Source organism: Aptenodytes forsteri, unplaced genomic scaffold (genome assembly GCF_000699145.1).
Source record: "Aptenodytes forsteri isolate BGI_AS27 unplaced genomic scaffold, ASM69914v1 Scaffold443, whole genome shotgun sequence".
In the NCBI taxonomy this organism is placed as follows: domain Eukaryota; kingdom Metazoa; phylum Chordata; class Aves; order Sphenisciformes; family Spheniscidae; genus Aptenodytes; species Aptenodytes forsteri.
This window is the reverse complement of record NW_008794170.1, coordinates 95166-106304: the sequence shown is the minus strand read 5'-3', so window position 1 is coordinate 106304 and position 11139 is coordinate 95166. Positions and strand designations below refer to the sequence as shown.

The 11139-nt window shown below is 45.4% G+C and overlaps 1 protein-coding gene across 1 annotated transcript in view; it reads left to right on the top strand.

The window, feature by feature from the left end:
• Positions 1-8728, top strand: part of LOC103901058 (UDP-glucuronosyltransferase 1-8) — a 36755-nt gene extending 28027 nt beyond the window's left edge. The window contains exons 2-5 of the mRNA XM_019472708.1: positions 4814-4945; positions 5207-5294; positions 6113-6332; positions 7697-8728. Coding sequence (XP_019328253.1) covers positions 4814-4945; positions 5207-5294; positions 6113-6332; positions 7697-7994 — 738 coding nt within the window. The 3' untranslated portion in view covers positions 7995-8728. The remainder of the gene's footprint in view (positions 1-4813; positions 4946-5206; positions 5295-6112; positions 6333-7696) is intronic.
• Positions 8729-11139: the final 2411 nt, after the last annotated feature.

Genomic DNA, 11139 nt, shown 5'->3' with positions numbered 1-11139 from the left:
GTCTGTGTCTTTCTTATGCTGAGGGCTCCAGAGCTGGACGCAGTACTCCAGGTGGGGTCTCACCAGAGCAGAGTAGAGGGGCAGAATCACCTCCCTCGACCTGCTGGCCACGCTTCTTTTGATGCAGCCCAGCATACGATTGGTCTTCTGGGCTGCCAGCACACATTGCTGGCTCATGTCCAGCTTTTCATCTACCAGTACCCCCAAGTCCTTCTCGGCAGGGCTGCCCTCAACCCCTTCATCCCCCAGCCTGTATTGATACTGGGGGTTGCCCCGACCCAGGTGCAGGACCCTGTACTTGGCCTTGTTAAATCTCATGAGGTTCACACGGGCCCACTTCTCAAGCTTGTCCAGGTCCCTCTGGATGGCATCCCGTCCCTCTGGCGTGTCGACCACACCACTCAGCTTGGTGTCATCTTATTTTGCTTTTGTAAACTTGCAAACTTTTGGCATCCACCTTTTCCCTTTCCATGAAATATGCCTTAGTGGCAGATGATATCATCTGCTTTGTCAGGCACTTCTTTTAAGCACAAACTGCAGATACCTGCTTTTCTAGGTTTATCTTGAAAGTTTTCATTTGCGTTTGCATGTTCTCCCTGTCTAAGGACATTGCTTTGTTTATAGGCGCCTATTTCATTCACCTGTCTACCCATTGGATTTCCATTGCATCATTTGCTGCAGCTTCAACCCAGGTTCTCAAGAATAATTAGGCACTTAAATCCCATTCAAATCAACCTGATTTGGATATCTAAACAAGTCCTTAGAGTGGGAGTGTCTTCCACATCAGATCACGTCAGCCATGCTGTTATACAGGCAAACCTTCAAATCCTCAGAGGTAAAAATCTTTTTCCAAATGTTCAGTCCAAATCTCTCAAACTGCCATTTGTGGCCCTGATTATACTATTTACTGCTACCCAGAAAAGTTTGGCTCTGTCATCATTGTTACTCCCCATCGAGTATATACCGAGGCACTTATAGTGTGCCATAGAGATTGATAAATACGGATGAATACCCCAAAACTAGGGGTATGCGATCAAAGATGGTAGAGAGCGCTCTTTTGTGTTTGAATTTGTGTTAGAAGCAATGTAAGATAGCATATAAGAGGATGATTAGAAAAAAGAAGCCTTCAGGATTGTAACTATCTAGCCTCCCTCCCTAGCTTGTTTAAATCTCCCTAGTGGGCTGTGCAAATAGCACAGATGTCAGTGGTTTATTCTGTTTTTCAGACCGCAGTGGTGTTGCAACAGCAGAAGTTATTGCTAAGCTTGCATCACATTTACTACTGTAGACTCAGGGCTTTCACTTTGATAACTGGTACAACATAGAAACAAATCTGAGATAAACTTTATCAGCCCACTGTATATCAAATCTCTGCCAATCATTGCTTCTTGTTTAGACTCTGAGAGCACAAGGTAATCCAAAGGTCAGACTTTTGTTCCGAGTTTTGTGTTCAATCAGCTGAGCAGACTCGAGGTAGGGAGTTCATCATTAACTAGATTTTAATAAGATAGTGATTGCTTGGTCAGGTATTACCTCCCATTCATAACTCTGTTCAGCCTTTCAGTGTGACACATGGCCAATTGCTTGACACCTCTCCCTCGAGCATTTGAATTCTCTAATGTTAATTCAAGCATTCAACTTTACCTTGCAGTGCCCAGTTGCTTAAAGCCTTCACCATGTGCACAGATGATAAACCCAACCTTTACCCATAGTTAAAAATTACCCTCATTTCTGCCCACAAACATACAGTCTGTTAAAAATTAAACACTTTTACCTTAGTTAAGATTGAAGTGCAAAGTACCCCACGATTCACTCCCCGTCCCCTGCGATAGTTTTGTGGCTGTTTAAAACTTTGCTGACAGCACAAGGAAAATGGCTTCTTCAAATCCAGGATTTAATTCTCTTGCCTCCTGGGCTGTGTTTTTCTTGCTCCTGTGGACCTTTTCTGAAGGTGGAAAGCTTTTGGTTGTACCTATCGATGGCAGCCACTGGCTCAGCATGCACCCAGTTGTGGAGCGGCTCAGACAGAGGGGACATGAAATCACGGTGGTTGCGCCAGAGATAAATTTGCGGATAGATTCGTCAGTGCATTACACCATGAAAACATACTCAGTGTCTTACACCAAGGAGTATGTGGAGGCAGAATTTAAAAAGCTGGGCTATAGGAGTTTCACACCTCAACCCTTCATGGAAAAATTCTCAAAAATGGCAAATATTACAACCATGTTCTTTGATTCCTGCAAACGTCTTCTGTCTAACAAAGAGCTGATCGAATACCTTGAGGAAAGCAAATTTGATGCTGTCTTTATGGATCCTTTTTTCCCATGTGGACAGATAGTGGCCGAACATCTCTCCCTACCTTCTGTGTACCTCGTACGGGGACTGCCGTGCAGCCTAGACTTCCACGCTACCCTCTGTCCAAATCCTCCTTCTTACGTTCCTAGGTTCTTCACTCGCTACACGGACCGCATGGCGTTCCTCCAGCGCACGGGCAATCTCATAGCTAGCCTGAGCAGTTCCCTGGCTTGCAGCTTGCTTTATTCACCGTATGATTGTTTGATCAAAGAATTCCTCCAACAAGAGGCAACAGTGCTTGAGCTGTTCAGCCACGCGTCTATTTGGCTCATGAAATATGACTTTGTGTTTGAGTACCCCAGGCCCCTAATGCCTAATATGGTCTTGATCGGAGGCATAAGCTGCACTCAGGAAAAAGCATTATCACAGGTTAGTTACCTTTTTTCCCCTAGTTTAGCTATGGCTGTACTGTTTGCTCTCACCATGAGATGGAGCTCCGGGGAGTAACAAATAATAACAGGTGAAAGAGCGAGGTGGAAGTGGCTAGGAAAGTACTTTGCACCTCTGCATCCCTTGTGCATTAAGGAGTATGTTACTTTGTGGGAGACCTCCAGATTCCCAGACAAGCATGCATACAAAGCTGGGCTTTTCCAGTTCTTTTCCCCCAGTATTTTCTGGCTGCCTATTTCCAGTAATTTTGTTTTGTATACCTGTTTACAAGACTTGGTGCTAGCTAGGGTAATGCAGCAGGCCACATCATCCTAGTCCCCTGCCCTTGAGCAGAGGACCATTTCTGCAGGAATTTCAGACAGTAGCAGACCTGAATGAAATCCCCACCACTCAGTGAAGCAGCAAGAGATCTGCTTCTTTTGTGTAAAATACTCTGTCCCAGATCTGAACTGCACCTGTATTTTGCTTGAACTATGCTAACCTTCCTAAATATGGGATATCTGTCACTTTCCACTAAAAAATCCTCCTAATTCTTAGTGCTTTCTCCTGTTTTTCAGTGAGTGTCTACTGCAGGTATTTCATAAAGGTCATGTGTAGCACCCACTGATACAAGCAGCTGCTGATTAAAAAGACTTTAGTAAAACAACCCACCTATTCCCAAAGCAGGGCTGCAAAAATTTCATAATGGTAGTGGCATTTCTGAGCAGAAAGTCAGACCTTGGCACACAAAAACATTCAAAGAACAGAGTAAAACTGATGTGACTAGTCCCACAGAAAATAAATAGGGCTAAATACACCCTGAAATAGCCATATCTGTTCCACTGCATCAGGAACTGCCAAAGAATTTTGTACCAAAAGCACATTTGTAGTTTGGGGAGGATTTTGCAGTTCCCAGATGTTGTGAGTTTATATAGAACTGAGCCCTGAGTTCCCAACCAAACATCTACAACGCCTTAATGGAGAACGTGTCTTCAGAGAAATCTGGTAAGACAGAACCAAGCCCTGAAATGAGAGTTACATTTCACCTTGTTTGCCCCAGGAGAGCACCAGGTCTGCTGTTCAGGGTGCAGCTATCAGCAAACCTTCAATGGCGCCTTCCATTTGGGATCCAGTCCAAGCGAAGGGCCATGGCACTCTGATCAGCCTCAAAAATACGTAACAGAGCATAAATTAAGAGGGTCAATCTCGGTTATCCCCTCAGACCCTAGAGATAACATCTCAATTGCCAGACTTATGGGAACATTTAATTAATTTTATTCCACTCATTTAACTCTGATGCCTGCAGCAATTCCCTCCAGTTTTGTCTTTCCTTCCCTGGCTTTACCAAATATTTTTCTATGGCACAGGATTTTTGCTCCAGCCTTCAGCTGTTTTTATGCTTCATCGGAATCCTTTTGTTCTTGGATTCCAGTGACAGATCTCCTAGTCCTTCTTTTATTTAAATCAAACAAACAAAACAGATGATAAAAAAAATTGGCAGCGGTTCAGTATTATCATACTCAAAGCAGACCCAGTAAATCCAGATATTAGAAATTAGAACTATCTGCTGTCAGAACATTTTTCAAAATCTTAATTCTCTCTTGCAGCTGCATGGTTTGAAAAGAAGAGCATCAACTCTAAAGCCAGAGCATCTGACTTGCAATAAATGTGAAAATAAACCACAATGTATTCACCTAGGGATTGGTTGCCAGGAAAAGTATGATGATGAATTGATCTCCGTAATTGGTACAGCATCTTTTTTACTGCACAGAAACTGATGTCTTTGAGCAGGCAGGCTTTGCTATGTGACTGTTTTAAAGTAAATTTTTTCTCATGTCCATACTGAATCTTGGTTCGGGCTTCAATTCTGCAAACACTCACGCACCTCCATAACTTTGTTCATCCCACTGTGCCCATCTTTTTCCCCTGGGACTCATTTTCATATAGATAACTAATTTTCCTGATCATAATTTTGTTGTGTTGACTGTTCATTTTATTGCCTTTCCAGCTAGTTTTGTGGGAACATGACAGAAATTACAGTGTATGATGTGGAAGGGACTTTGACTAAGGATGTGCTTTGTGTTGGCAGGAGTTTGAAGCTATTGTGAATGCCTCTGGAGAACACGGCATTGTTGTCTTCTCACTGGGCTCCATGGTCTCTGAGATTCCTATGAAGAAAGCCACAGAAATTGCAGATGCCTTGGGATCAGTCCCTCAAACGGTATGGTTTCCCTTTTCCCCTTCCAGCATAGCAATTCAAGACTTTTCAAATACAGTATATGATTACCTTTGGCTTTCAGTGTGCTTGGTCCCTTCTTTCTTCTACTGCCTGATGCCAGAAGAAACTATCACCCCAGCTGCTCTGCACGACGAAACAGGTTTTGTGCACCACAGATGTTTTCAGCTGTGCTTTTCAAACCCACTGAGGAGCAGCAAGAGGCTGGTTGCTGAGAACTGACATTGTGTTTACTTCTCTTGAAAGGTTTTGTGGCGATACACAGGAGAGGTGCCCCCCAACCTGCCGAAGAACGTAAAGCTTGTCAAATGGCTGCCACAGAATGATCTTCTAGGTAGGTCTGAGATACCTTGAGTGATATACCAGCATGTTTCTTTTAATCTGATAATGCTGTTGTAAGGCCCCATTAGCATCATCTGTGCTGACTCCCTGTATCACTGTGGGTCACAAGGACTTCCTTACAGCCTTTGCTGTTTGAACCAGAGCTCGTCTTTTAGAAACTTAACTGATTGCAACTTCAAAATTGCCGAATTATGAAACAACACTGTTTGGAAAGGTGTTCCATCACTTGACTACCCTTACTGTCAAAAGTGGGTGATCTTTATTTCTGACTAACCAGTCTCAACACCCAGCCATGGGTTTTTGTCATGTTTTTGTCTACTGGACTGAAAAGAAAATTTAAGGTCCCCGAGTGAGCATTTCCAGACAGGTTGTCAGGCTTTTCAAGTGGCAAAATTGTATGTGCTACTGCCAGGAGTGCATTTGTTGGTTAGACAACAAGGCTTGGCTGTGGGAGATCTGCAAAGCCAGCAAATGGAAGACATGGTAAAAAAGCAAGCAATGGTAACATCCTCTTTAACCTCACTTGGCTCTGATTTCATCCTAAAATCTGAGAAGCTTTGGAGGATTATCCAAGGCTTTCCAGAGATTACCCAAACCAAGACAGAGCTCTACAATCCAAGGTTCATTCAATCGCCTGTAATGTCCTGTTCTCTGCAGCCCTAAGTCTGTCCATAAGTAATGATGCACATGACAGCCCGAAGTTCTTGATTTATACCTACCAGTTTCATTTTTGTGCAAGTTTTTCCCCAGAGATGTGTTACTGTGACTTAACAAATCAAATAGTTAAGCAAGTCTTTCTTTCCTCCACAGCTCACCCTAAGACTCGTGCCTTTATTACCCATGGAGGCTCACACGGTGTTTATGAGGGCATATGCAATGCAGTGCCAATGGTACTAATGCCTTTATTTGGAGACCAGATGGACAACGCCAAGCGAATAGAGTCACGGGGAGCAGGACTGACACTGAATATACTCGAAATGACTTCAAAGGACATCTCCGCTGCCCTGAAAGCAGTTATTAATGATAAAAAGTCAGTAATAGAAGCACAGCCTTTCTGCTTTTACTGTTCTGTAACGCCAGTACTCTAGCTTCCAGCTTAACAGAATACTGATCTGTTCTTATATGCCTTCTTATAAAAGTTACATCATCGAGAAGCTGATGCTTGCCCTGGGTTAACTTCATCCTGTCCCTGTAACAGAGCCATCCTTCTCACTGCCTGGGATTATAATCATTAGGTGACTAGAACTGGCTGATGTGAGAGGATGCAGGTATCAGAGAATATGGGGTATAAGTGCAATGGAAGAAATCAAGTTGACAAAAGATGTGTCACCTGCTTAAAGCCAAATTTACCAGGCAGTGATGTCGAGGGCTTTGACACAATGTGGTAGAAAAGGCGATCAGTGAAGGGAGATGTGGCAAACTGCTTTTGTTCCCTAAATCAGTGGTCACATGAGTCAGTGGGGATCCTGAAAAGGTTGAAAGGCGCAGCTGCCTGGCTGATTTTCTTTGCATGGGGGTTGCCCAGAGATGCTGTCTGCACAGCAGCAGGAGGAAGGAGACAAGTGGCAGTGCCTCAGTATAGTCCAGAGGCTGTACTGCATCAGGAAGCATTACCTCCCAGCTGGCAGGGTTTACTAAACATAGCTATTATCACTCATTTATTTTACAGACCAGTCATTTTTCCCCCCCTAGTGCTCATAAGGAGCTGTATGAGCACAGTCAGCTGCTGCCTGGCTCAGCAATGCTGGACAATTCCAGCACAGAGCAGGAGGAATATGTGTGGATACACTGAAGCGGTACAGGGAACCACACTAGACATCATAGTATTGCAGTCAACATGCCCAAGGTGTTTTAAGGCATCACAGCGAAGGGGAGCTTTAAGACATACCCTCCTCTTCCCTGCTCCCATTCTCTGTTGTCACTAGGGCCTCTGAGTCCTTGGCATCCTCTTCCCCAACATGTTTCTGAAAAATGGCACCTATTGCTATTGTTTCCTAACCACTCTTCTTATAGGAATAATAATAACAACAACAGTAATAATAATAATAATAATAATAATAATAATAATAATGCATCTTGATCTTCAGCTGGACAGCTTTTCTACACCCAGTCTCACATTTCAGCCAGATACCTTCACCCCAGAGATTTTGCTGACAGCTCAAACTAAGCTTTTTCTTTTTCTTCTTTTCTAATACCTTTCCCTCTTTTTTTGTCATTGAAAACAGCACTTTTCTGGGCCCATAACTTTGCCATTATCCTCCTCATGAGGTGGTAGTGTTGGGGAAACACCACCAGAGAAGCCCCCAGTGGGCCGTCAGACAACATCCTTGTTTTCTAGGGACTCAGTCTCAGCAGCACAAGTCATTGAAAACACTGAACATCCTTTCTTGGCAGGTACAAAGAGAACATCAAGCGTCTCTCTGACCTTCACCTCGACAGACCCATCCACCCCCTGGACCTGGCTGTGCACTGGGTGGAGTTTGTAATGAGACACAAAGGGGCCCCACACCTGCGACCTGCTGCTCACGACTTGAACTGGATCCAGTACCACTCCCTGGACGTCATCGCCTTCCTCCTCTCTGTGGTGCTCCTCTCCCTCTTCATTTCTCTGAAGTGCTGCCTGTTCTGCTGCCGCAGGTGCTGCTGTAAGAAGGGAAGACCAAGAAAGCCAACCAAATCAAAGTCCCACTAGCAGATGAAACCAGTGGTAGGACATAAGGCCTCCGCTCCAGACCAGAAGGATCAAAGAACATCTCAAATTTCACTAAAATAATTGCTGACTTTCTGTCAAGAAATAATAGTGTTCCTTTAAACTGGCACCATAGGAGGGGTTGTTTCACTGATGATAACAATTTTTGCCTTTAATTAAGAATCGGGTGTTAAAAATAATTTGTATGGGAGTACTTCAGTTACTTGGAAGGATATTAGTCCAAGGCTTCTGGCTTCCACGTCTTGGTGTACAGAGGACTCATGGTGATATTTTTTTTTTTTATCTCTATATGCAGTGGAGAGATATATAGGGATTTCATAAGACTTTGCTTCAAGGGCTTTAGGAGAACCATTTGCTCTAGTGTAAGACTGTCAGGTTTATCAAGCACTTTGAAATCTTTGTATAGCTGTTGTTATAGAAGAGGCAAATGTTACACACTGACAATACATGTCACATAAGCCAAGCTACACGCACATCTTAAATGGGTTTTGTGTGTGTTTACAATACCCTGAACTCAATCAAGGTTTCGGCAGGGAAGTGGTTGTAAAGCCACTAGTGTTTCACCCAAGTTCCCCATCAGGCAGAGTACTGTATCTGGAGTTTACGTGTTAGATGATGAGACCTTTGTAAGCATTGTTTCTAAAACCCAACTGATTTCCTCTTTGTAAGTGATGTTCAGATAAAGACCCAAACCCCACCCCTATAAATAAATCCCCAATACTAACAATAATGGCTCTTATGTTTTCTGACTTGAGAGATATGGGGCTGGACACTTGTTCGATCATGGAGAGGGAGCTGGAGAAGGAAAAGATTCAATGCCCCACAGTGTGAAAGCCACCTCTGCACAAAAGCCAGTTCTCAGCATTACTGTCTCACTGCTTGGTGACTTGGTCCTTGCTGAGGGGTTACATCCTCACTACTACGGATAGAAAAAGTCAGAAAAGACCCTAAACATAAGTTAATATTCAGGGCTCAAAACAGGCTGGGGCATCCTGGTACGTTATGGCGGCGCAGGCATCCTGCTAAGTACCTGGTGCTGTTATTTTCTATTGCTGTTTGAAAAAGCATGTACTTTAGTGAAAGCCATTAAGTTCCAGAAGACAGTCCCTCTGCTCTGGAGCCTGTCCCCATTGCAGTGCCCGATTCTTGTGGGCATCCATGCCACCTGCAACCTGCCCAGGACTGATGCCAACTGTTGCTTTTCATCCTCTGCCTTTCCCTCCCCACCTTCTGCCCTCAGTAAACAGATGGAAACCTCTTCCTTGGGACACACAGAGGGAGTCCCCCATGGTGCATGAGAGCTGACCTGCTTTTAACATACAGCTTTTGCAGGTCCACACGTTCCTGAAGTGACAGCTCTGGCTGTCCCCACAGTCCTGGCTGGAGCCAGGTGACAGCAGTGCATCTGTGCAACGGTACGCAGCGCCTCTGGAAATGAGACCCAGCAAGACCTCGCAGTGCCCATCGCACTACCAACCGCAGTGGTTTCAGTCATCTCTGAGCATGGGGCTGGCTTCCAGCAGCTGTCTGATGCAAAAAGCACTTTAAAACGTCCTTATGGAGATGTTGTCTGAATACCCTGCTGCAAACAGGCTCTGGATCAATCCAGTGACTTTCTCTACATGGACAAGAGAAAACCCCCTTAATTTCAGATCAGATGAACAGAATTTAAAAAAAAATCCCAGCTGCAGCTGTTTGGGTTTTGTTTTTTTTTTTGTTCAACTCAAAACCTCTTGTGTAGGTGGAGGAAAGGAGCTAAGAGAGAGGGAGGATGCAAAATGCCCATCCCATGGCTTTCATTTCAGAAAGATCTCTAACAAAGCTGAAGTAAAACAGCAGCAGAAATCAGGTATCCTCCTCCTCCTCTCCTTTTCCTTTTGCTCTCCTTAGCCTTGACTAGTTTGTCCTGCTCTTTATTTTCCCTTGGCTTACCAGAAAAATAAGGAGGAGAGAGGGCCCTTAGGGGACCGGGACTGGACAACCGTCATGTCGTGTCCAGTTTCAGCTGTGCCCAGCAGAGGACACTACGATACCACCAACAGGAGGGAGCAAGGAAAAGGCCATCCTTCCCCACCAAGCCAGCCCAGGTGGGTCGGTGGAAGTCAACAGCAACTTGTTTATCTGCCTGTGCTCCAGGAATACGGACCCTGCTGCAGAGAGATCCTTTTCAGAGTGAATTAGGGGCCAAACTGCGTGGGACAAGCCGCTTTGGTGCAGAGGAGGGAAATGGAGGGGCTGCAGTATCAATGCAACACAGCCTTCCGAAGGGAAGAGTTACTCTGGGGATGCCATCCACTCTTATCGCCCCTTAATCAGCTACCATATAGAGCCATGCTGCCCCTTAAACAGGTCAGAAAGCCCAAGCCCCTGCTTCCCTTACTGGGAGAAGGAGAAATCATTGCTATGATGCATTTCTAAGCAATAGAGCTGAAATTGGGCCACTTCCCAGAAGGGGAAACTGAGGCAGGACCAGCCATCGCCCCTCTCCCTGAGCTGTGCAGGTTCTACATCGCCCCAGGGCTCCAGGCACTGCAGCCTGAGCTTTTCCAGCAAACCCTCCAAAGCTCTGCTTTTAAACACTTGCCATAAACCAGCGGCCAAAATCCCTCACTGCCCATGGAGAAAGGAGAGGCACAAACACCTCCCGCCTCCAGCAGCCTCTCAGCATAGCCAAGTGCTCATGTAGCACCCCTTTGGATCTGTGAAAGAGGACAGCTGTTGCTTTCCGCTCCCACCCGGGGACTTTTTTAGTGTTTATTTTATTTTTTCCTGGATTTTAACATCCAGGCTTGCAACAGTAAGGCTGGGAATGAAAAGCAGTGCAAGCCAGTGCTGCTCCTGGCTCTGGTGACCCTCAGACCCCCCCTGGCTGCAAAACATGGGCAAGAGCTTCTTTGGCTTATGGATGGGGATGTCCTGGGGGACACAGCAGCCCTGGCTCTGGTGGGAGGGTACAGTTGGCATCTCTTGCTGCTTCCCACCAGCCAGACCTCGGGAAATGACAGGAATTGCTGACATTTTTCTGCAGCCTCACCCCAGCCCCCTGGTCCCCAAGGGCAACGGGGGAGGTTTTTTCCACTGCCACAGAAGCTCTGGGTGTCGCTCCGGGCCCCCCCCCCCCCCGCGT